Below are 26,775 nucleotides of genomic sequence, written 5' to 3'. Positions count from 1 at the left end.
ACAAACAAAAAAAAATATTGCCGCTAACTTGGGCCAAAAAAATGTCTGAATGGAACCTTACAGGGGGTGATCAATGACAGGGGGGTGATCAGGGAGTGTATATGGGGTGATCACCTCATATACACTCCCTGATCACCCCTCTGTCATTGATCACCCCTCTGAAAGGCTCCATTCAGACGTCCATATGATTTTTACGGATCCACAGATCAGATCCGCAAAACACATACGGACGTCTGAATGGAGCCTTACAGGTGGGTGATCAATGACAAGGGGGTGATCACCCATATAGACTTCCTGATCACCCCCTTGTCATTGATCACCCCCCTGTAAGGCTCCATTCAGACGTCCGTATGTGTTTTGCGGATCCGATCCATGTATCCGTAAAAATCATACGGACGTCTGAATGGAGCCTTACAGGGGGGTGATCAATGACAGGGGGGTGATCGGGAAGTCTATATGGGTGATCACCCCCTTGTCATTGATCACCCCCTTGTAAGGCTCCATTCAGACGTCCGTATGCGTTTTGCGGATCCGATCCATGTATCCGTGGATCCGTAAAAATCATACGGACGTCTGAACGGAGCCTTACAGGGGGGTGATCAATGACAGGGGGGTGATCGGGAAGTCTATATGGGTGATCACCCCCTTGTCATTGATCACCCCCTGTAAGGCTCCATTCAGAAGTCCGTATGCGTTTTGCGGATCCGATCCATGCATCAGTGGATCCGTAAAAATCATACGGACGTCTGAACGGAGCCTTACAGGGGGGTGATCAATGACAGGGAAGTGATCAGGAAGTCTATATGCGTGATCACCCCCTTGTCATTGATCACCCCCCTGTAAGGCTCCATTCAGACGTCCGTATGCGTTTTGCGGATCCGATCCATGTATCAGTGGATCCGTAAAAATCATACGGACGTCTGAACGGAGCCTTACAGGGGGGTGATCAATGACAGGGGGGTGATAAATGACAGGGAAGTGATCAGGAAGTCTATATGCGTGATCACCCCCTTGTCATTGATCACCCCCCTGTAAGGCTCCATTCAGACGTCCGTATGCGTTTTGCGGATCCGATCCATGTATCAGTGGATCTGTAAAAATCATACGGATGTCTGAACGGAGCCTGACAGGGGGGTGATCAATGACAGGGGGGTGATCAGGGAGTCTGTATGGGGTGATCAGTGGTTCATAAAGGGTTAATAAGTGACAAGGGGGGGGGGGGTGTAGTGTAGTGTAGTGTTTTGTGTTACTTTACTGAGCTACCTGTGTCTTCTGGTGGTCGATCCAAACAAAAGTTGACTCTACAGAGTTTGTTACACAGACACGTTAGATTTATCAATTTCAACCTCCCCAGCCTGGTAATCCTGCTGCCACTCCCAATACCTGTGCCCATTGTGCTCCCCAATGCCCCAGGTACTATACTGCTGAAAAAATAGTGAGTCCAGTAGAAAAAAATGTCCATAGTAAATATAGTGTCAAAAGCTATTATAAATGCCCCCTAGAGTGCCGCCAGTAATAATATCCCTGTAATATAAATGCTCCTACAGTGCCTTCCCAATAATAATTTCAAACTAAAAAGACAGGGTGGCATTAGCAGGAGGTGCTCAAACCCACATGCAGTCGTGCATATATACAGGGGAGCAAATCCTGCACTTGTGGCCCGTTGCTAATGGCGATCCCCAGCAAAATGCATACGGTGGAGGATGCCCGCGGCGAACCACAAGTACCACAATAGACATCTCACACAAGGTAACAAGTGCGTATGTCGTAATCAATATAACAATATAACAAAACAATAACAAAGACAGGTGCACTCTGCAGTCTCACTAAACCCTCAAACTGATTTTAAAATTGAGAGATTAGTCAACATGTCCTACGGTGTAGAACATGTCTAAGCCCGGGCACCACGTCAAGGTTTCTCAAGTAGCCCGAGACCTAACGCTCTCCTACCTGAGCCGTATGGGCGATACCAGGAGCCAGTGGGCAAATTACAGGAGCATGAGGCCGACTCACAAACAGCTCACCAGTTACCTCCAGCATGTAACCATGCTTGCAATGGGAGGAGGGAGGAGTCTGCGAGTCCCACTCAAGACTGACTGATATGGCCCAGGCCTCACAGGTGCACCTAAATGTGGCCTGTAGATGGAAAACAGGCACATTTAAATTGGAGTTTATACACCTCCAGGAATCTATATATACAAACTAAAAAGACAAGGTGGCATTAGCAGGAGGTGCTCAAACCCACATGCAGTCGTGCATATATACAGGGGAGCAAATCCTGCACTTGTGGCCCGTTGCTAATGGCGATCCCCAGCAAAATGCATACGGTGGAGGATGCCCGCGGCGAACCACAAGTACCACAATAGACATCTCACACAAGGTAACAAGTGCGGATGTCGTGATCAATATAACAATATAACAAAACAATAACAAAGACAGGTGCACTCTGCAGTCTCACTAAACCCTCAAACTGATTTTAAAATTGAGAGATTAGTCAACATGTCCTACGGTGTAGAACATGTCTAAGCCCGGGCACCACGTCAAGGTTTCTCAAGTAGCCCGAGACCTAACACTCTCCTACCTGAGCCGTATGGGCGATACCAGGAGCCAGTGGGCAAATTACAGGAGCATGAGGCCGACTCACAGACAGCTCACCAATTACCTCCAGCATGTAACCATGCTTGCAATGGGAGGAGGGAGGAGTCTGCGAGTCCCACTCAAGACTGACTGATATGGCCCAGGCCTCACAGGTGCACCTAAATGTGGCCTGTAGATGGAAAACAGGCACATTTAAATTGGAGTTTATACACCTCCAGGAATCTATATATACAAACCAAAAAAGACAAGGTGGCATTAGCAGGAGGTGCTCAAACCCACATGCAGTCGTGCATATATACAGGGGAGCAAATCCTGCACTTGTGGCCCGTTGCTAATGGCGATCCCCAGCAAAATGCATACGGTGGAGGATGCCCGCGGCGAACCACAAGTACCACAATAGACATCTCACACAAGATAATATATACCCAATAATAATTTCCCCACACACACACACTGCCCCACATAGTAACCCCCCCCCCCCCCCCCCCCACAATAGTAATTTCCCTTTCCTTACACGGCCCCGACATAATAACTTCCCCCCTCACTGCCGGACAGTAGTAATATGCCCCCACACTGCCTGCACATAGTAATTTTCTCCCAAATTGCCTCCACAGTAGTAATATGTCCCAAAGTTGTAATTTCCCCACACACTGTCTTCCAGTGCCCTCCTTCTGGCCAGTAATGTCCGCCAGTGCCACCCTTCTGGCCAGTAATGTCCCCCTTCCGGCAAGTAATGTTCCCGAGTGCCACCCTTCTGGCCAGTAATGTCCACCAGTGCCCCCTTCTGGCCAGTAATGTCTCCTTTCTGGCCAGTAATGTCCCTCAGTACCCCTTTTCTGGCCAGTAATGTCCCCCAGTTCCACCCTTCTGGCCAGTAATGTCCCCCCAATGCCCCCCTTCTGGCCAGTAATGTCCCCCAGTTCCACCATTCTGGCCAGTAATGTCCCCCAGTGCCCCCCTTCTGGCCAGTAATGTCCCCCAGTGCCCCCCCTTCTGGCCAGTAATGTCCCCCAGTGCCCCCCTTCTGGCCAGTAATGTCCCCCATGCCCCCCTTCTTCCCAGTAATGTCCGCCAGTGCCCCCTTCTGGACAGTAATGTGCCCAGTGCCACCCTTTTGACCAGTAATGTTCCCCAGTGCCACCCTTCCGGCCAGTAATGTCCCCCAATGCCGGCACTTAAAAAAAAATCTAAAATTTTTTACTCACCTGTGTCCTTTCACCAGACCTCACTCGCTGGTGGTAAGGCCCAGGATGGTCCGACGCAGATCTGCACACGTCGGTGCTCTGCGTCCTGGCACAGGCGGTCGCGATGACGTCATCACGCCCGCCTGCTCTGGGCTTTTACTACCACATAGGCCTGAAGCCTATGACAGCGTCGGGGCATTATTTTGTGCTGCCCTGAGATTTTTGTCATGCTGGGGCAGTTTATTGTGTTGCACTGAATTATTTGGCTCTGCTGGGGTGGTATTTTATAGAACAATATAAAATATCGTTCATCCGTCTAATTTGGCTGGCCCTGCCTTCTCTCTGGACCCACTTTTGTTTTTCCAGGGCCATTTTCAGTTCTCTGTCAGCCGCTGCTCAGCTCTCATTCTCTTGAATGGACACTAAGCTGCAGTACCCCAGCATGGCCACTAGGCAGTGTACAGCGCTGTCCAACTCCATACACCCTAGGGGTCAGCAACCTTCTGCACTCCAGCTGTTGTGAAACTACAATGCCCAGCATACCCCATTCATTTCTATGGGCGTTCTGAGAAGAGCAGATCAATTATGCAGGCTGGGAGTTGTAGTTTCACAACAGCTGGAGTGTGGGAAGTTGCCTACCCCATAGTCTCTGACTGCCTGAAGCAGCTGATAGGTGGGGGTGCCAGGCGTCTCATATAGACCTATCCAGAGGACAGGGCATCCATATCTGTAGCCCGGAGAACACCCAGAAAAATGAATCCCCCCAAGGCACCCACCTCCCAAAACAACCATCTCCGTGTACCCTGAATAGCACCATTAGCATACTGGCTTTCCTATATACGGTGAGGCGAATGAATTGTACACGAGCCGTCCATGGGAGCCGCAGTACCAGCCGCCTCAGACTCAACATGTCGGGAGATGATATGGGCGGGCTGTGCAACTAGATGCTTAGGGTCCCTGCACAGACCTGCCCTGCCTCTCCTCCATGATACCCCGGCCTCGGTGACGTCACATGGGAGGGGCTCCCCAGTCCGGTGGGCCGCTGAGGTCTGTGAGCAGTGGGAGGCTTCTGGCTGATGAGAGCGAGCGCTGCCCTGCGCTCAGTGTGGACCGTGTGGCGGAGTGCGCGCGCCTCTCCTCACGGGGCTCCATGATGAAAGATCCGCTATTGCAGGGCTCTGTCGCCGTCCTGCCCGGCGCTTCGCTGCAGAAAGCCTGCCGGTTGCTGGTGCTCTTCTGCGCCCTCCACCTCAGTGTTACGCTGGTCTACTACATGTTCGCCGGAGGTACAGCCTATTTCACGGAGCCCCTGCAACTCCAATTTCGACCGAGAGCCAACTCTTCTGTTGGACCCCTTGTTACTGTCCTGGCCACCACTGAGGAGAATGCCACGCAAGAGCCCACTACCCCGGCCATTGTGAACCTAGCGGACTGCCCGGCCACCTCTCCCCTCCTAGGTAAGCTGACGTATCTAGTCCTACACCCTAGTGTTGTGTGTGTGTGTGCGTGCGCCATGTCCTGGTGCCCCCCCACCCCCTTGGAGCCATGTCCTGGTTGCCCCCCCACCCCCTTGGTGCCATGTCCTGGTGCCCCCCCCACCCCCTTGGTGCCCCCCCACCAATCTAATTATCACCTGTCCACAGGATCCCTGGGGGTCTGTTCTGTCCATGGGGGTCCTGGGCAGAGTGAGGAGAAACGGGGGGCTCAGGATTCCTATTCTTGTGATGTCCTGTGGATAGCTGATAAATGTTGTGCGTCTTATCAGCAGTCCTCGCGGGTAACATTTGGCTGACACAGGCGGTATATGACTGAACGCCCCCCGCTTGTCATGTGAACAGTGTCTGAAATGTGTTTGGATGTAGAACTACAGGGCTGAGGGGCTGCAGCCGAATATTAGAGCGCCTTCCACTGCAGCCTCCACACTCCAAATCTACAAGAATGTACAAAATGTCAAAACTCTACATCCAGGTAACAAACAAAAGTCAGCAGTGATTTTAGGGCAGGACCGTGGATGGCGCCTGCTGTGGCATGAACGTACTGGATTTTATATCATTCTCAGAGAACCCCTTTAAAGATGCAGCCCCATTTTGCCAATCTAACTGGTTTCTTTATGTGGTAATAACTCTTGAACGTTTTTATATATTGTTTTTTTTTTTTTTTGTGTGACATATTGGGTGAGATTTATCAAGACCGACACGCGATACATTTACTGAGGCAGTTTGCCATACCCCCTTTTCAAAAAGTGGCGAGTGAGTCTTTGGTCCTCATTCCGTGGGCAAGTATAGGACATGTTCTATCTTTTTGCGGAAAGCCAGAATATGTTGCAAAATGCGGCCACAAGTCCAATCTGCAATTTGCCAACTGCAAAACTTGAAGCCTTTTATGACTCCGGAATCAGACCTCATAAAAGGCTGACAGGACTGCAGCGGACAAATGACTTACTCCGTAGGTCTGTCCTGGATCGGGGAAGCAGAGGTTTTATTAAATTACTTGTATCCGGTACATCCGCCATATAGTGAATACTGAGTGCTGCACTTTCATGTAAATCTGCTCGTATCTAAAAGCAGCAACTAAGGCTACTTTCACACTAGCGCTTGATCGGATCCGTTCTGAACGGATCCGATCATATTACTGCAGACGGAGGCTCTGTTCAGTACGGATCCGTCTGCATTAATAACTTAGAAAAATTTCTAAGTGCGCAAGATGCCTGAGCGGATCCGTTCAGACTTTCAATGTAAAGTCAATGGGGGACGGATCCGCTTGAAGATTGAGCCATATGGTGACATCTTCAAGCGGATCCGTTCCCATTGACTTACATTGTAAGTCTGAACGGATCCGCACGGCCAGGCGGACAGCTGAACGCTGCAAGCAGCGTTCAGCTGTCCGCCTGGCCGAGCGGAGGCTGAACGCCGCTAGACTGATGCAGTCTGAGCGGATCCGCTCCATTCAGACTGCATCAGGGCTGGACGGAGGCGTTCGGGTCCGCTCGTGAGCTCTTTCAAACGGAGCTCACGAGCGGACCGACGAACGCTAGTGTGAAAGTAGCAGGGACCAAAAGAGGACACAAATATTGTATTTAAATAATACGGAGCAGTAACGGGATACAGAGGACAGCTAGTTATGACCCTGCTGGATAGCCCTTTCCACCTCCTCCTGCCGCTTTCAGCCCCATCAGCTTTTTGATCGCCCTCCCCATGTGCTTCCTGGATTCTGACCATACAACAGGGTTGCCAACTGTCCAGAAATTTCAAAATAGGTGATTTTTATATTTTTTTTTAAATCTGTGTCCGTGAAAAGAAATAATGTGTCCATGATTTGACTAGATTATTTTGGTGGTAATTATCATCATTTTACATCTCGCAGTAAATGCTGGTAGTGAGTTCTTATCAGTATATTGAGCTATAGACATGTATTAGAATCTCTATCATTCATTATGGTTTTACAATTGGTCCGTTAAAAAAAATGTTGGCTGTCTGATTTTGGGTTAAATTGTCCAGAAAAAATAAATACAAATCTGGTTGGCAACCCTGCTTTACAATGAAGATTGCAGCCTTAAACTGCATTTATAACAATTTATCTTTCTGTGTTAAAGGCCTTCGTAGCCTGTGGTTTTTATCAGAATCGTGAAAAAGGAGTTGCTAAGCCATATATTGCTGACCTATTATCAGTAGTGTTGATCGAATCGCGCTTTAAATCATAGATCTGAAGTCGCTTCGTTTTAATGGCATATGGAGACCTGTCACCTAACAGAATGAGGCTTCATGCACACAACCGTTGTTTTAGTCCGCAGCAGAGCCGCAGTTTTTGTGGCTTGGATGTGGACTCATTCACTTCACTCGTGTGCTGTCCGCATCCGTTGCTCCGTTCCGTGGTCTACCCAAAAAATATAACCTGTCCTATTCTTGTCCATTTTGTGGCCAAGAATAGTCAGTTATAGTAATGGCTGTCTGTGCCGTTCCGCAAATTGCAGAACGCACATGGACGCCATTCGTATTTTGCAGATGGTAAAACGCACAACGGTCATGTGCATGTTGCCTTAAAATGTATGGGCTCCGTGAAAGCAAAATTTTGTTTTGGGCCAAAGTTGCGCGAGACTTCCGTGAATGAATTCGGTAATCACTTCTGCATCTTTAAAACCATCTTAAAATAGCAATCCGAAGTCAGGTTTGGTACTATTTTTAAATGTTTTTCAAGACGCAGAAGTGATTACCGAAGTCTCTCGCGACTTCAGCCTCCACTGAGCCAATATATTTTAATGACTCACAGCAACATATCTCCATACAGCATCAAAACGAAGTGTTTGAACAAATCGACACTTGATTCGCTCAAGCCTAGTCATCAATATCAGATCGGTTAGGGTTTAATGAGGAGGTGGCGCTCCATGTGAGCACTGCTGCTTCCTGGTCTGTACATTACACGGCGGTGTAGTGTAATTACAAGTACTTGTAGTACGCTGCACTTCCAAGGCTAGTCACATTGACCATTACAGGACTGGCCTGGAGGTAAGAGACAATGCTAAGAATTAAGCATATTAGACCAGTGGATTCACTAGCTGCCTTTAGCACATGTGCAGCAGTAAACATAGGGTGGACAACCCCTTCAAACTGTCCTGACGTCTGCCTCTTTCAAGCAGCTGGCGTTGAAGATGTCAAGTGACTTAAAAATATCATTAGAAAAGTATTGTTGGGGTAGAGACAAGATGTGCCAGCTGCAGTGCACGGTGGATGAAACTAAAACCAGAAGAGAAAGCCATGAAAAATCTCCAGACCCAGCGATCATCGCAAGCAACCTCAAAAGCCACTTTGTCAAATGAAAGGAGGGTTTACCATGCTGTCCATTGTAAAGGTTAAAGGGGTATTCCCACCAGGGTTCGGGACACACATCTTTTAAACATTTATGCCATATCCTGTGGATTTGCCATAAATGTCTAAGGTGGGAATTTTCTTTTAATACTGTGTTGTTTTTTCTCCTCTCAATATTTTTAAACATTTTATCTGTTTTACACTAGTGGGCTCGATCACGCTAAAGTCTGTGTATATAAAAATACGTTTGTTTGTCTGTTCTTTATTGACGGCCAAACGACTGGACTAATCTTCACCAAATTTGGCACATAAGTACATCAAGTGCTTCCGAAGGTTTTAGACCGGGTTTTCAGTTTCCTAGGACCTACCGTTCTTGTGATATTCACAGAAAAAACAAATATGGCTTCATCATAGAAGCTTCCAGGTCCTTTAGTCTTAGCCTCACTGACATATATACAGTTTTACACCAGGTTTCCAGGATATTGAAGCACTGTGGCTATCGCTGTGGCTGTCTGTCGCTGTTATGGGGCCGCTGTGGCCGACGCGGCGTGTTGGCCGTCGTGGACGCGGCTGTGGCTATCTTTAACCTCACACACAAACAGCAAATGAAATAGAGCCATGCAAAGCGGAGTAATTCTGCTAGTACTTGTATAAAGATAGCGGGCGAACTTGGGGGCTTTCATGAAGCTCCTTGCCGCCATAATAACGCATCAGTCCCTGCGATTAAACTACTGGGTGCGATGGTAGGTTTTGCTGTTTCATTTATCCTATTTGCCTTGTACAGCCCCTTACTCTGAGGAGAAATTAGTAAATACGTGACTTAATCCTCAGTTGTAGGCGGTATTTTATCCTCAACAGCTTAGGCTACTTTCACACTAGCGTTCGGGTGTCCGCTTGTGAGCTCCTTTTGAAGGGGCTCACAAGCGGCCCCGAACGCATCCGTCCAGCCCTGAGCGGATCCGCTCAGAATGCATCAGTCTGGCAGCGTTCAGCCTCCGCTCCGCTCAGCAGGCGGACACCTGAACGCTGCTTGCAGCGCTCGGGTGTCCGCCTGGCCGTGCGGAGGCAAGCGGATCTGTCCAGACTTACAATGTAAGTCAATGGGGACGGATCCGTTTGAAGATGACACAATATGGCTCAATCTTCAAACGGGTCCACCATCCCCCATTGACTTTCAATGTAAAGTCTGGACGGATCCGTTCAGGCTACTTTCACACTTAGAAATTTTTTAACAATATAATGCAGACGGATCCGTTCTGAACGGAGCCACCGTCTGCATTATATGAGCGGATCCGTCTCAGACGGATCCGCTCTGAACGCAAGTGTGAAAGTAGCCTTAGTTGAGCTGTACAATCAGTCAGGGTAATTTTATTACTAAATTACTGTATACAAGTTACCGCATGCTGTGTGTAGTGACTGGGCCAGGGAGGGTGTTCATATGTTCCTGTGTGTAGTTATTGGGCCAGGGAGGGTGTTCATATGTTCCTGTGTGTTACGCCTCTTGCACATGAACATTGTACATTGCGGTCCCCAATGCACGGGCAACATCCGTGTGGCGGCCGAGACGGATCGAGACCCATTCAACTTGAATGGGTCCGTGATCCGTCCACACTGCCAAAAAATAGGGCAAGTTCTATTTTTTTGCGGTGGGCAGGCACGGAGGAACGCAATCACAGAGATGTGCTTCTGTTCTGCATCTCTGTGATTGCAGACGCATTCAAGTGAATGGGTCCGTATCCGTGATGCAGAGTGCACGCGGCCGGTGCCAGTGTATTGTGGACCCACCGTATGCGGGAGGCAATACATTGGCCACGGCCACACAACGTTTGCGTGCAAGAGGCCTTAGCCGCAGCATTTCTGTCAGTGAACAATGCACCTGAATCCTCTTTGTGAATGTGGTCTAATGCAGCCTGTAGTATTACGCCGGCTTTCCATGTTCTGGTCTTTTGAAGCAAAGGCAGAAACTAATCATAAGTGGGAGGACATTTATGAAGGAAAGGCTTGACCCTTTTTTGGAGTCTGCATCAAAACACCTGAATGGGAAAACCTAGCCTTAGCACAAGGTGAGTAATGCAGTTTATTTACAAGATTACCCCATTTTTTATTCAGTAGTTCTGTGGGAGCTATAAAATGGTATTGGCTGGGGAGCGTATACTTTTAAAGATTCAAACTGGCTGACCTGTTACATGTGCACTTGGCAGCTGAAGACATCTGTGTTGGTCCCATATGTGCCCGCATTGCTGAGAAAGATGTTTTAATATATGCAAATGAGCCTCTAGGAGCAACAGGGGGGGCATTGCCATTTTTTCACCTCCGGAGACCTTTTCTACAGATTCTCCTCCTTTGCTTTCCCACTGGGACCACTGCAGTGAATGACTGACCACAGTGGTGATGTAGAAACTGTAGTTATGGTATAAACACACGTGCCCTTTGGTGCTTTTTTTTTTTTTTTAACACGACAAAAACGGCAACATCTCACCCTCCAGCTGTTGTGGGCACTATAATAGAAACTTCTTGAACATGACACCCTGGTATAACTGAGCTTTGAGCTTATTTCCTGATATGTAGAAGACAAGTCTGAGTACGAACATGATTATAATTCCGCAAGTTCATCGTCCCGTTCACTGCCTGAAGGTGTTATTCAGCTGCAATAACCATTTATAACTGATTGTATAATTGTCACTCCTGCTCTTGTGACGCTGCTTTGTGCCATTAGCCACATCACCATATTCCGGATCCACAATACAGCGCCCAGAGAGTTCTGTAGGTCCATACTGTAGCTTTGATTTTATGTGGGCACACATGTATTCTGTAAGTGTAGATGCAGGCCCCATCACATCATGGTCGTGGCACAGAGGGCACGAATCTCTTAAAACGTAACCTTTATTATATACCATAAAAACAACCACAATGTGGACACGTATCTTAAACCTACATGTAAATAAGAACCAATAAAGACACTTATAAAATCAAAGGGTGGGGTAGTAGAGAAGAACGTAGTCGGGATAGGATCCTTTCCCTGTGGGGTGCATGGCTATTCCTCAACCCAGAGATGCACCCAAATGGTGGAAGCACTTTGTTCCTGAACCTACCCCTAATATACCCTATACCAGTGATGGCTAACCTTGGCACTCCAGCTGTGGTGAAACTACGACTCCCAGCATGCTCCATTTATTTCTACAGAGTTCTAAGAGCAGCCCAGCAAGGGGGGCATCTTGGGAGTTGTAGTTTTACCACAGCTGGAGTACCAAGGTTGGCCATCGCTGCCCTATACCATCCCAACACATTTCTCCCCTTAGGGGGTTCTTCAGGGGACGAACAGTAAGTGGGTATTCTATACACCAAAGCAACAAAATAATCAAAGATAACAGAGGATAGTTACCAATTGATAGCTCCCAGGTCCAAAAACCAGACCATATCTACATGAATATAAATAAAACCTGTGTGGGTATAATTACCCAATGGAACAGTATTCAGACAGATATCAATGTTCTTAACAGGGGGTCCACATAGGACCACTCGCATGTAGCATGGTTACAGGGGTGGTTTAACTCCATGGCTGTACATCCTGTACTACAGAGCTAATCTTTCCTCACAGCACCCAGTGGCCACATTTACTGATTTGAGTGAATCTACATTTTGGTTTAAAATTGCACCAAAAACTGGTATAATTTGGCACATGTAGAAGAATCTATAGAAAGAAAGACATGGATCGCATACCCACATGCCATGCATTTATCTACGGCCGCTCAGCATAGTGTATAAACATCCCTCGTTTTGATCAAAATATATAGGCACACTCGCCATGTCAAGATGGCTTCTTAGGAATGGGTCCTCCTGGGTGCTGCTTTTTTTCCCAAAAAAATGGAATGTACTCAGTTTCCGTATTTCCGTTCTGTTGAAAAAAACATGTCCTATTATTGCCCGCAAATCACGTTCCGTGGCTCCATTCGTCAATGGGTCCGCAAAAAAAACTGAACAAACGGAATGTACTCCGTATGTCTTCCGTATCCGTTCCATTTTTGCCGAACCATCCATTGAAAATGTTATGCCCAGCCCAATTATTTTCTATACAATTACTGTATATGCCATACGGAAAAACAGAAACAAAAAAACGGATCTGTGAAAAATGGACCTCAAAATACTGAAAGCCATACGGTCGTGTGAAAGAGGCCTAAGGCTGATTTGGCATCTGCATCAAGATTGTGTTTTGCTATAGAAGCAGAAAAATGTAATTTAATACGTTACTGGATCCGTCGTATGTCTGAAAACAGCAGAGCCCGATGGCCCTCCTCTGATTTCTAATGGGTTCTGTCAAAATGTACAGCAGAAGCTCCTAATGGAAGCCTCCGTTGTGGATGTAAACGCAGCAAAAAGTACGTTTATCTTGTACACTGTTATTTCCCCTCCCCAATCATTGCCTAGAAATGTGTGTATATATAATTAGACTACAGCATGAGAGCACCGAGGCCGTTACCAGTCACGTTCCGTATGTGTCACCACTGCAGTCATGTAAGAATTAAAGCAACCACTATATACAGTATAATTTGTCTTATTATTTTAACGCTTTCCCTGCCATTTAGCATTTTTTCAATCTGACAGTCCCTTTAGCAACTGTAAAAATACAGTACAATGTTTCAAGATGCAGAACCTGTATGACAACCAAATCTGTCAGTAATGTAAACTGAGGGGGAACAACGCTGTGTGCACTACCTCATGGTGGGAGGTGGATTGAATTGTTTTCCATGTGGAATCCACTACAAAATTAGCAACAGAAAAACTCGATGTGAACTCTTCCTAAGGTACTTTCACACTAGCGTTATTCTTTTCCGGCGCTGAGTTCCGTCCTAGGGGCTCAATACCGGAAAAATAACTGATCAGTTTTATCCCCATGCATTCTGATTTGAGAGCAATCCGTTCAGGATACCTTCAGTTCAGTCACTGAACGGCGTTTTTGTCCAAAATTCCGGATCAGTTGCCGGAATGCTTGATCCGGCATTAATTTACATTGAAATGTATTGGTGCCGGATCCAGCATTAAAAATACTCCAATGCCAGATAAGTCCTCGCAGAGCGGTAAAAATGTGCAAAAAATATATAACTGATCCGTTTAGACAAATCCGGATCTGTCTACAAATGCTGTCCATTTGCATTCAGATTGCCAGATCACTCTGCCGCAAGTGTGAAAGTAGCCTTAGTGGTCACTTAAAATCAGCTGGAAAAGGAGTCTCATAACACTGGAGGTAGCGGAGGCCGCAGCCTTAGTGACCCGAAGCTGTGCTCCTAAAATCATACAATTGGAATATTGGTTATAGAGTCGGAAAGCTATTGTTGTTTTATCACAGTTTGGATTTAAACTACAGGCAATTCTGTGAATCATTTACTACCTGAATGTGTCTGCCCTTCATTTCCTTTTGTTAATCACTTGTCTAGCATCTATACCCTAGGACAATTTTCTTAAGAAATCCATTGGGCAGATTTACTGTGCCTTTTAAAGTAGGTTTTGTCACTTCAAGTGGCATTTATCATGTAGAGAAAGTTAATACAAGGCACTTACTAATGTATTGTCGTTGTCCATATTGCTTCCTTTGCTGGCTGGATTCATTTTTCCATCACATTTTACAATGCTTGTTTTCATGGTTACAGACCACCCTGTAATCCATAAGCAGTGGCCGTGCTTGCACACTATAGTTGAAAACGCTGACAGTGGCAGTGCGCCTAGGCTGGTGCTTTATCCTATAGTGTGCCAGCACGGCCCCTGCTGAATGTTGGTGGATTGCAGGGCTGTATTACACAGCCCTATATGGCACACGATTGTCGGAACGCTTCTCTCCCGGCAATCGCCTGCTCACTAGCAGAGATGCCCACTGCTATTACATGTAGCTCCTCGGAAGCATAGGGAGGAGCAACCACTATGCCATTACTCATCCCCATGCTGGCGGCAGATCATTATTAGACAGCACGATATGCTGCCTGCAAATTTTTATTTTTATTTTTTTAACATGTCAAAAGATCTGGATTGCTCTATAATCAAGCATTTGCTCATCGTCGGGCAATCAGCGAGAGTATTACACTGCCAGATCATTAACAAGCATGAACCGTCGGGCAGTGTTATAATAATGGCTTCTGATACAATGTTATACTAGTGTACAAATGCAGAATGCAATTAAGGTCTCCCGCGCACGACTGGATTTTTCATCTGTGTGATACGTGCATTTTTTGAAGACGGTACACTGACCCATTCGATTCGGTGGGGGCGCGCTCACATCCATATTTTTTGTCTGTTTTGCAAATTATAGAATGTGTCCAGTTGTCCATATTGTGGACAAGAATAGCCCTTTCTGTTAATGGGACTGAGGAAAATGCGCACACACAAGGTGTCCGTGCCATGCATGTGGCACGCAAAACAGTGTAAGGTGAAATTCGGTGTTTCTGTGTCAGCATAGGAACAGGTAAAGTGAATCACCAAATATAGCACATGCCAAAAGCCAACTGCGACTGACAGATCCCATTGACTGAAATGGGATCTGTCAGGTTTCCAGTATAGACTCGGGCACAATTTTGTCCTGTATAGTTTTTCTTTCCTATCGGACCCTCTGCGCAGGTATGAGTTAACACTGCCAATCCTATTTAGCCACATGAAAACACAGCTGATCCATACTGCCCTTACTGGATATCTGGCTCCACTCCTCCCGACAGGTTTCTCTACCTAGGAGCTAGCTCCTCCCTTGCCACCAGGAAAGGGTTGTGTTCTGCGAGATGGACAGTGACTGCCAGTAACATCCAAAATTGCCACAAAGATTAGCATCGCTCTGACCTCCTCTGCTCCTGTGTGGACTTGTTGGTTACACAGGCGGCTTGGATGTTACTGGGATTTGCTTCACTAGGCCACTCTGTTTGGACTGAATATGTTGTTTGTAGACCTTTCTAGGTTCACGGACAATAGAGCTGATGTAGTTTCATTCTCGCAGAGTGACCCTTTAAATATATTCTCTCTGGCTGGTTTTCCACCCTCCCGGATTAAAGAACAATGTCCGGTAGATTATGTAAAAAGGCTTGAATCCCTCAAACGAAGAGAGGGTAGGGCTGTATTACAGTGGCCAAGGGTCGGCCAGATCATCGCTAACAGGCATTTGTAGGAACGTTCATTAGTGATGATCTGCATATGTAAAGGTGCCACCAGTGACCTGATGAATGAGCAAAATACTCGCCCATCAGGTAATTGCACCTTTTAGGCTACTTTCACACTAGCGTTCGGGGCTACGCTTGTGAGTTCCGTTTGAAGGCTCTCACAAGCGGCCCCGAACGCATCCGTACTGCCCTAATGCATTCTGAGTGGATGCGGATCCGCTCAGAATGCCTCAGTCTGGCACCGTCTGTCCTCTCCTCAGCAGGCTGACACCTCGGGTGTCCGCCTGGCCGTGCGGAGGCAAACGGATCCGTCCAGAGTTACAATGGAAGTCAATGGGGGCGGATCCATTTAAGGTGACACAATATGGTGCATTTTTCAAACGGATCCGCCCCCCAATGACTTTCAATGTAAAGTCTGGACGGATCCGTCTGAATACAAATTGCATTATAGGAGCGGATCCGTCTGTACAAATACCAGACGGATCCTCTCCGAATGCAAGTGTGAAAGTAGCCTTATGTGGTCACAAAACTCATTGTTTGCCGGCAGCAGATTGTGCCGTCTGCTCACGCTCGGATTCTGTATGGGGACCAACAATGGCAATCACGTGGAGGAGATCACTGTATGTAGTGTTGAGTGAACCAATTTCAGGATAAATTCCATTCGCTGTGAAGCCGAATTTCCTTGTGCTTCGTGGTAGTGAATTGAATTTACTTGAAAAAGTGTAAAGAACAACGAAAAAAAAAAATCATACTTGCCTCATCCATTTGCTTGCGACAGGCCGGCCTCCACCGTCTTGCATGGAGATCTTGCACAAAATCCTGTGCACTGTGATATATGACGTCACCATGCCGGCCAACGTGATGACATCATCACCCCAGCTACGTGAGATTTGGCGCCAGATCTTTAATCAAGATGGTGGCCAGCTGTGTGACCATGGATGAGGCAAGTAGGATTTTATTTTTATTTTTTACACAGTGTTATTACTATCAGATGCCTTGATCATCTATGAACTCAGTATCTGAGAGGGTTAATGACAGGGAGCAGTGCAGTCGCCGGTTCCTGCCATTGCACGCACTACTTACAAAGAAATGCATTTTGTGCCGAAGTAATTAATCACAAAGCAATACTTTGCTCATCTCTAACTGCATGTAATAGGACAATCGGCTGATCCGGCCCTTAGCTTGTCTCACCATGCCTCCAGTCTGAGCGAGTACCTGATGTCTGAGGTGTACGCTTACAGATACACTGCACCATCTTGTAACAGTATCTGCAGACATAGCATGCAATGAGTACCTTATGTTACTACCAATATAACAGTTATAATTGGCGACAGAAACGCTGTAGGTGGAAATTGTTAAAGTAGAAGAGGAAATAACAGGGTAAAACAATGGGGCATTTCAGTGGTACACAGTCAGAATTAAATGCTATCATGGAGCCCTGACTCTTAAAGGTAAAATCTCTAGGTCTGAAAGAAATACCAGAGACTATCTCCACAATACAGTATATACAGTCCTGATCAAAAGTTTAAGACCACTTGAAAAATGGCAAAAAATCATATTTAGCATGGCTGGATCTTAACAAGGTTCAAAGTAGAGCTTCAACATGCAAGAAGAAGAAATGGGGAGTGAGACCAGACATTTTTTGAGCATTCAATTTAATGAAAACAACAAATAAACTGAAACACTGTTTTTTCAGCTGATCAAAAGTTTAGGACCACACCTCCAAAAAAAAACAACTAAACCACCCCAAAACAGAAATCCAACTTCCAAACATGAACCCAGTAATGAGTAGCTCCGCCGTTATTGTTTATCACTTCAAAAATTTGTTTTGGCATGCTTTGGCATTTCTCCAAGTGGTGAAGACGGCCGCACAAAGGCCATCTACTGTCTGGAACTGTTGTCCATTTTTGTAAACTTCCCTTGCCGTCCATCCCCAAAGGTTCTCAATTGGATTTAGATCAGAGGAACACGCAGGATGGGCCAAAAGAGTGATGTTATTCTCCTGGAAGAAGTCCCTTGTCCTGCGGGCATTGTGTACTGTAGCGTTGCCCTGTTGAAAAACCCAGTCGTTACCACACAGGCGAGGGCCCTCCGTCATGAGGAATGCTCTCTGCAACATCTGGACATAGCCAGCGGCCGTTTGACACCCCTGCACTTCCCGAAGCTCTATTGTTCCACTGAAGGAAAAAGCACCCCAGACCATTATGGCACCCCCTCCACTGTGGCGCGTAGAAAACTTCTCAGGTGGGATTTGCTTGTCATGCCAGTAATGTTGGAAACCATCAGAACCATCAAGGTTTAAAAAAAATTCTCATCAGAGAATAAAACTTTTTTCCACCTTTTGAATGTCCCATGTTTGGTGCTCTCTTGCAAAGTCCAAACGAGCTGTTCTGTGGTGTTCAAAGAGACGGGGTCTTTGAAGAAGTTTTTTGTTTTTGAAGCCCTTCAATCTCAGATGCCGTCTGATGGTTATGGGGCTGCAGTCAGCACCAGTAAGGGCCTTAATTTGGGTCGAGGATCGTCCAGTGTCTTGACGGACAGCCAATTGGATCCTCCAGCTCAGTGCTGAGGACATTTTTTATTTTTTTTTGGTTCTTCCACTTGACTTTTTTGTTCCATAACCCTCAGGATCATTTTAAGAAATTCCAAATGACTGTCTTACTGCGTCCCACCTCAGCAGCGATGGCGCGCTGTGAGAGACCCTGCTTATGCAGTTCAACAACCCGACCACGTTCAAAAAGGGAGAGGTTTTTTTGCCTTTGCAATCACAAAGTGTGACTACCTGACAGAAAATGACAATGAATCCACATCTTTGCACAGATTTGGCCTTTTAAAGGCATGTGGTCCTAAACTTTTGATCAGTTTAAAAACAACCTGTTTCAGTTTATTCATTGTTTTCATTACATTTAATGCTCAATTTTTTTTTGTCTCACTCCCATTTCTTCTTGTTGCATGTTGAAGCTCTACTTGGAACCTTGTTAAGATCCAGCCATGCTAAATAGGATTTTTTGCCATTTTTCAAGTTGTCTTAAACTTTTGATCAGGACTGTACTTGCGCTGAGGAAAGACGTTAGGTGACGTATACAAAAACCAGGTCGTCTGGATCAAGCACCTCAGACCCAGTGGAGGAACAAAACTCTGGTACTAGTTATGACGTCTGGAAGTTCATGTTAGGAAAGGATGGAAAAAGGAAAAGCCCCGAGATGGATACTACAACCGGGAAAGAAAAAATAGTGCCAACTGATAATCTGGTCACTAACCTTTCTGATCAGTCATTAACAGACGCGGAAATGTAGGTCCCTAATAAAGCCTGGGTTTTGTCTGATATAACAGAATTCCAGTTTATGGTTGATTTCCATAGGTTTTGAAAATGTTTCATTTTTTTTATTTATTTTTTATATGGTTTGGACCGAAGGTAGGGGTTTGTCCCCGTTAAATATTATCCCTGATTCATGATATACTAAGGGCACATTTGATCCGGACACACACAATGATGCTTTCTAGCCTTTCCAACAGGCTGTGATAGGTGAGGTTAACATTGTGGCAGAAGGTTCCAACTAGGAAGGAGAAAGTCTCATCTAGAGAAAATCGGTAAAAAAAGGCGGATTAGGAGGAGCAAGTATACTGATGAGCAAATCTATGTGTTCTGCAGAAGCATGTAAACAACTTGCAGGTAGTAATCTTTATTGGAAATTGCCAAGGGATCTGAAATCTATTTATTTTCGGAGGATAGCAAATTAATGGGAATAATTGATCAAAAGTATTATGCATCCAAAGCTGCTTGTATTGTACTTATTGTCCAAGGTTGTCCTGTGCGGACTCATTGCTGCAACCATTGGCAACGTCTCCTTTTCTTCACCATATTGTGAAAGGGTTTGATAGATGTTTGAACGATACAGCAGATTTTCTCGACAGAACTGACAGGGTTGCTTGCCATGATGTTACGTACATTGGACGTCCAGAGTTTGTATACGAACATACTGCCAGAGAGAGGTCCGGAATGTGTTTGTGAGCTACTGAAGCGCATCCCCACACTAGATACATTTTTTGGATGTTGAGGTGCGTCGAGCAGAGGATGGTTTTCTTACAAAATTGTTTGTAAAGTAATAATTTGCTGTTACATGCTAGTCATCATGCACCACGTGTATTTCCAAGTATCCCTAGGAGCCAGTTTACTTAGGCAAGAAGGATATCCTGAGCCTGAATTGTTGAGAAATTGGTACATCAGGGAGACAGGAAAAGAGAGCATTTGGGAAGAAGTATGTGTAAAGAAAAAGGTTTGTATGTGTCCCAAAATACGGTTGTCATTTCAGTGGTGAAATAATACAATGTGCTGAAACACCATCAGAAATATGGCACATGTTTGTGGATAATCCTTTAATTGCATAAAAAAAGGGATTATTGGCTGCACAGAGAAGGGGGGCTCGCCCTTGTTGGAATTGTAGTACTTGTCGTACAGAGATAACTGTAATGCATACGACTAAAGGTCACGGGATACAACTTGGAGGTTTTGCTACTTGTGAAAAGTGTGATTTACTCAATGTCCTTGTGGTAAATGCATGTGGGTCAAATCGCTCGGCCAGTAAGGATTAGGATAAGTGAACACAAGTCAAATATTAGAAAAAAAGCTTAAAAAGGAGGGTGATGAGGATAAGGCTACATTGACACGACCGTATGTATTTTGCAGTCCGCCAAAAATACGGATGACGTCCGTATGGCATCCTCTTCTTTTTTTTTTTTTTATTATTATTATTATTATTTATATATATATATTTTTTTTTGATCCATTGGAACAATGCCTATCCTTGTCCGCAAAACGGACAAGAATCTGACATGTTCTATATTATTATTATTATTATTATTATTATTATTATTATATATATATTTTTTTTGTTTTTTGCGGAGCAACGAAACGGACATACGAATGCAGATAGCACACAGTGCTAAAAGAAAAAACGGAATGGACGCAAACAAAATAAGTTAGTGAGCATGAGGCCTAAGTATGAGGATGGAAAATTGGGTGTAACGACTGTTGCCAAAATGTTTGTAGAGAAGGCTTGTTAGATCTATGATCTCAGATGGCAAGTACTGGACAATGAGGAAGATAATAGAAGACTGCTATTACAGAGAGACTTATCGGATTGGGGAACTGGACTCATTAATAGGACTAAATGAAATAGTAGTAGTAATTCTTAGCTTTGTTGCTTTTGTGTGAGTATGAATCAGGGGTTGTTTATAGTAATAAATACCCTTCTCTTCCTCCCTGACGCATGAGTAAGGGGGTGTGTTTTCCCACAACATTGGGCGGAGGGGAGAAGGTCAGAGTGATGTGTATCTCGGCGTCCCTCATATTGTATGCTTCTATGTAAAAGTAGATTTTATTACAAATCCATGAAGATGATTCATCTGTGGATTGTGAGTATGGAATGAACTGCTCACCGGAAAAGGTAACTTTGTATGTACAAGTCTGCACACTTGGAGGGACAGTGACTGGCCTCACTATGGGCCTCGTTTATCAAGTGTCTAAGGCTACTTTCACACTTGCGCTTGATCGGATCCGTTCTGAACGGATCCGATCATATTAATGCAGACGGAGGCTCCATTCAGTACGGATCCGTCTGCATTAATAACTTTAAAAAATTTCGCAAGTGCGCAAGTAGCCTGCGCGGATCCGTTCAGACTTTCAATGTAAAGTCAATGGGGGACGGATCCGCTTGAAGATTGAGCCATATGGTGACATCTTCAAGCGGATCCGTTCCCATTGACTTACATTGTAAGTCTGAACGGATCCGCACGGCCAAGCGGACACCCGAACGCTGCAAGCAGCGTTCAGCTGTCCGCCTGTCCGTGCGGAGGCGAGCGGAGCGGAGGCTGAACGCCGCCAGACTGATGCAGTCTGAGCGGATCCGCATCCATTCAGACTGCATCAGGGCTGGACGGAGGCGTTCGGGTCCGCTCGTGAGCTCCTTCAAACGGAGCTCACGAGCGGACCGACGAACGCTAGTGTGAAAGTAGCCTAATAACAGCCAATCACAGTGCAGCTTTCATATTTCCAGACCAGTCTTATTGGTTCCTCTGGGACACAGTTTTTCTTTTAGACACTTTTTTTTAAATCAGTTTTCGATTTGTCTTCCATCTGTTACCTGAGGCCGATAAAAGATTCTTTATGCTCTCATTTGCCTACGAGTAATAGTGAGCTGATTAAGCTGTAAAAAGGAGATGCATCTCCACGGCAGTGTAGCTTGTTTACCAGGTACGATAGAGGTCAGTACTCGATTAAATCGAGTAATTCGACACACAAAATCCTCTGCAAATTTTTTGCATCGAAGATTTGTTTGTGTCATGTGACCAAGGAGCGGGAGTGAAGCGCTTGCTATTACTCCCGCTCCGTGGTCTCCCGCTGGCCTGCAATACTCACCTTTCCAGCAGGCGGCCTCCGGACACTCCACAGTACGTCCATGGTCCTGGGCTGCTCTGACCTCCTGACGCACTGTGTGACGTCAGGAGCAGAGCAGCGCAGAACGATGGAGTGTCGGCAGCACCCCTGCTGGAAAGGTAAGTTGGTGAAACCAAGGGGGTGGGGCGCAACTAAGGCCAGGCGCCTGGAGTGCACAGCGTCATAGAAACCAGTGACGCTGTGCAATCCGGGTGTCAGGAGGAGCGTGGGGGGCAGAGCTGATGGCACTGTGTGGGGGCAGAGCTGATGGCACTGTGTGGGGGCAGAGCTGATGGCACTGTGTGGGGGCAGAGCTGATGGCACTGTGTGGGGGCAGAGCTGATGGCACTGTGTGGGGGCAGAGCTGATGGCACTGTGTGGGGGCAGAGCTGATGGCACTGTGTGGGGGCAGAGCTGATGGCACTGTGTGGGGGCAGAGCTGATGGCACTGTGTGGGGGCAGAGCTGATGGCACTGTGTGGGGGCAGAGCTGATGGCACTGTGTGGGGGCAGAGCTGATGGCACTGTGTGGGGGCAGAGCTGATGGCACTGTGTGGGGGCAGAGCTGATGGCACTGTGTGGGGGCAGAGCTGATGCACTTGGGCTGATCGCACAGTGGGGAACAAAGGGTGTTGGGGACTGATGGCAGGTGGTCTGATGAGTTTTTATAAAGGAAAACAGTCTTATTTTTTTCTTATTAGATTACTCGATCAATCGTAAAAAATAATCGATAGAATACTCGATTACTAAAATAATTGTTTACTGCAGCCCTAGTGGTCAGCAGCTATGCACACTGCAGAATTTTAAAAATTATCATTATTAAACAGGACTAATTGAAATTCTTTGCAATCAAAATTCCCGCAACAGGACTGTGGGTGATTTAAAACTTTACCTTTATTGAAAACTGAGTAAGTACAGCTTGCACTCAAGAAGGTCACGCTGACATGTTTTGGACAAAGTCCTTAATCAAAGCTAACCTCTTATCCGATTCCACATGGTACTTCCAAGAAATCCAAAAGTCACAGAACTAAAAGCAACTAATTATGTAACACAAAAGGCTATGGAGACAATATATCGTATAGCACATCAGAACCCCTGATAATGGCACATCACATCCTGTCTAATGAGCTTTAGAAGTTCTGTTTTTCAGTGTGTATGTGCAAAACGTTTTGCTGTTCAATAAAACCATTTGAGGTTTATGATGCTTTTCAGTAGTTTGGTGCCATGTTTCTCCAGAAAATGTCATGAGACAGTAGTCGTTGGTAGCCTCCAGGTTTATTGCATCTGACAAGTGTCTTCAAAAGCGGGCAGGCTTTATCTTGTCCCTACAGGCATGGCGACTTAACTACGCTTACATCTACACATCATTCCCACATCACATGTTATGTAAACAACGTTTCATCTAGGGGGTTGTCCCACTATAAAGACTTATCCGCTCTCCACACCGCTTGGATGGAGTGGCAGTCATACATGTACACTGCCACTCCATTCAACTCTAGGGGACTGCTGACTATGGTCGAGGACATGTGCTCAGCGATCTCCAGCACTCGCATATCAACCCAAATTTACCACTAACATGAAGTACAATGTGTCATGAAAAAACGTTCTCAGATTCACCTGGATAGGGCTACTTTCACACTTGCGTTCAGAGCGGATCCGCCCACACGGATCCGCTCCTATAATGCAGACGATGGGATCCGTTCAGAACGGATCCGTCTGCATTATATTGTCGAAAAAATTCTAAGTGTGAAAGTAGCTTCAGACGGATCCGTCCAGACTTTACATTGAAAGTCAATGGGGGACGGATCCGTTTGAAAATTGAGCCATATAGTGTCAAATTCCAACGGATCCGCCCCATTGACTTACATTGTAAGTCTGGACGGATCCGTTTGCCTCCGCACGGCCAGGCGGACACCCGAACGCTGCAAGCAGCGTTCGGGTGTCCGCCTGCTGAGCGGAGCGGAGGACAGACGGTGCCAGACTGATGCATTCTGAGCGGATCCGCATCCATTCAGAATGCATTAGGGCTGGACGGATCCGTTCGGGGCCGCTTGTGAGAGCCTTCAAACGGAACTCGCAAGCGGAGCCCCGAACGCAAGTGTGAAAGTAGCCTAAGTATGCAGTAATCCAGAGTTATTATCACATAAAGTGACGCCTGGTCAGGAAGGTTAATAAGTGTTTTCTTGAGTATTAGAAAACATTGTGTCAGCACAGCCATCTCCACCCTTACTTCCTTTTTTTCACACAGGAAATGAGTGAATTTACTATCTTCATGTGAGCAGGAAGTGCTTGTCTTGCTTGTAATAAATTCTGGAATTGTCGTTTAAAGGGTTAATCCAATTTCTCAACCTCCCCCACGTGTGCCGAGCCCCTCACCGGTAATATACTTATCCTGCTCCCGTCGCCGCTCCTGGGGGGGGGGGGGGGGGGTAGTAGGAGTAGCCAATGGCAAGCTGCGATAGGGACGAACCTCCCCAACGTCACCCGCGATGCTAGGGAGGCTTGTCCCCGCCTGCCATTGGCTGCTTCATCTGTGTGCAGGGAGAAGCAGCGGTGCGGGGACCAGGAGCGGCGCGGGGAGTGGGGTAAGTATAGGGTGAGGGGCCTGGCACGGGGGGGGAGAGAGAAATTAGTTAACCCCTTTAAGGGGATGCTAAAATGATTAACATTGACTTCATAGTAAAGAACATTTGTAAAGTATCTTCATTATTTTATTCCTGTTTTTTATTGTCCAGTTTGACTTTCTTTGTGCATTATTATAGAAGGGAATTTGTTCCTACAGAGAAACCATGTCCTAGCTACTATTGAACTCCTATGGGAGTGAGCTCACTCCGTTTTCGGAAGACCCATGGCAATGAATGAAGAGTGCAGCGCACATGCACAGACACCTCCATAATAACGTCTGTGGGACTGATGGAGATAACCAACATGCAAGTGCCACACCCTTCGTTCAGTTAGGCTAAGTGTGCCTCAAACTGAATGAATCACCAATAGTGTCACCTGCAAAGCACCCCAAACTATCACATCTCCTCCCCAATACTTTACGGTAGGGACCGCAGATGTATAAACAATCTGCTCACCTTTTCTGTGTCTCGGAAAGACATGGTGGTTGGAACCAAAAATCTAAAATTTTGACTGCTCAGATCAAAGTACAGATTTCCACTGGTCTAAGGGGCAGCACAGTGGCTCAGTGGTCAGCACTGAGGTCCTACGTTAAATCCGACCAAGGGTAACGCCTGCATGGAGTTTTGTATGTTTTCCCTGTGTTTGCATGGGTTTCCTCCCACACTCCAAAGACATACTGATAGGGACCTTAGATTGTGTGCTAATGTCTGTAAAGGGCTTCAGAATATGTCAGCGCTATATGAGTGAGTAAATAAAATAAAATTATGTCAGTTCTTTGTGTTTCTTAGCCCAAGCAATTCTCTTCTTGTTCCTCAGTAGTGGCTTCTTTGCAGCAATTCGACCATAAAGGCCAGATTCTCGAAGTCCCCTCTGAACAGTTGATTTGTCTGATACTTAATCTCTGTAAAGCATTCATGTAGACTCTAATCTGAGGTGCTGTTAATTTTCGGTTTCTGGGGCTGATAACTCTAATGAACCTGGTACTCATTCATGAGAGACAATTTCATCATATCATTTGATGGTTTTCATGACTGCACTTGAGGACGTCTTCTAAGTTATGTAAATTCTCCAAACTGACTGACTTTTATAGCTTAAAGGGAACCTGTCACAGGGATTTTGTGTATAGAGCTGAGGACATGGGTTGCTAGATGGCCGCTAGCACATCCGCAATACCCAGTCTCCATAGCTCTGTGTGCTTTTATTGTGTATAAAAACCGATTTGATACATATGCAAATTAACCTGAGATGAGTCCTGTACGTGACTAATCTCAGGGACAGGACTCATCTCGGGTTCATTTGCATATGTATCAAATCGTTTTTTTTACACAATAAAAGCACACAGAGCTATGGGGACTGGGTATTGCGGATTTGCTAGCGGCCATCTAGCAACCCATGTCCTCAGCTCTATACACAAAATCCCTGTGACAGGTTCCCTTTAAAGGGTTTTTCCCATCTGAGACGCTGGTGTCTGATAGGTGTGGGTCCCACCTCTGGGACCTACAACTATACTAACAACGGAGCCCACAAAGTCCCAAAGAGCACACTGCTCATGCGCGGCCACCCTCCATTCACTCCTGTGGGAACGCCGAAAATAGCCAAGCGGCATGCTCAGCATTTTTTGGAAGTCCCATTGAAATGAATGAAAGGTGCACCGTGCATGCGTGGCCTCCACTCCATTCACTTCTTTGGGGGCTGACAGAAATGGCCAAGCCAGCGCTCGCCTATTTTCTGTGATCTTATAGGAATGAATGAAGGCCAGCCGCACATGCGCTGGGTGCTCTCCGGGACTTTGCTGGCTCTGTTCTAAGTATGGGTTCAGGTTCTAGCGATATGCCCCCCAGAGAGATGTGAATAATCCCTTCATGTAATAATAGACTGTCGTTTCTCTTAGCTGAGTGGCTCATACCATAATGTGGATTAGAACAGTAGTATAAAGCTAAACACTGTATGGAACTGCGTGCCAATCCTACCTCTGCACAACGCGACTCCTGGTACTAAACA

General features: G+C 46.1%; 1 protein-coding gene across 1 annotated transcript in view; it reads left to right on the top strand.

Annotated features, from left to right (window-relative positions):
• Window positions 1-4,779: 4,779 nt before the first annotated feature.
• Window positions 4,780-26,775, top strand: part of B4GALT1 (beta-1,4-galactosyltransferase 1) — an 83,630-nt gene continuing 61,634 nt past the window's right edge. Inside the window, exon 1 of the mRNA XM_044280233.1 lies at window positions 4,780-5,239. Within this exon, the coding sequence (XP_044136168.1) occupies window positions 4,795-5,239 (445 nt within the window). The 5' untranslated portion in view covers window positions 4,780-4,794. The remainder of the gene's footprint in view (window positions 5,240-26,775) is intronic.

The sequence above is a fragment of the Bufo gargarizans genome, chromosome 1, assembly GCF_014858855.1.
Source record: "Bufo gargarizans isolate SCDJY-AF-19 chromosome 1, ASM1485885v1, whole genome shotgun sequence".
Classification (NCBI taxonomy): Eukaryota; Metazoa; Chordata; class Amphibia; order Anura; family Bufonidae; genus Bufo; species Bufo gargarizans.
This window is presented reverse-complemented; position numbering and strand designations above follow the sequence as displayed.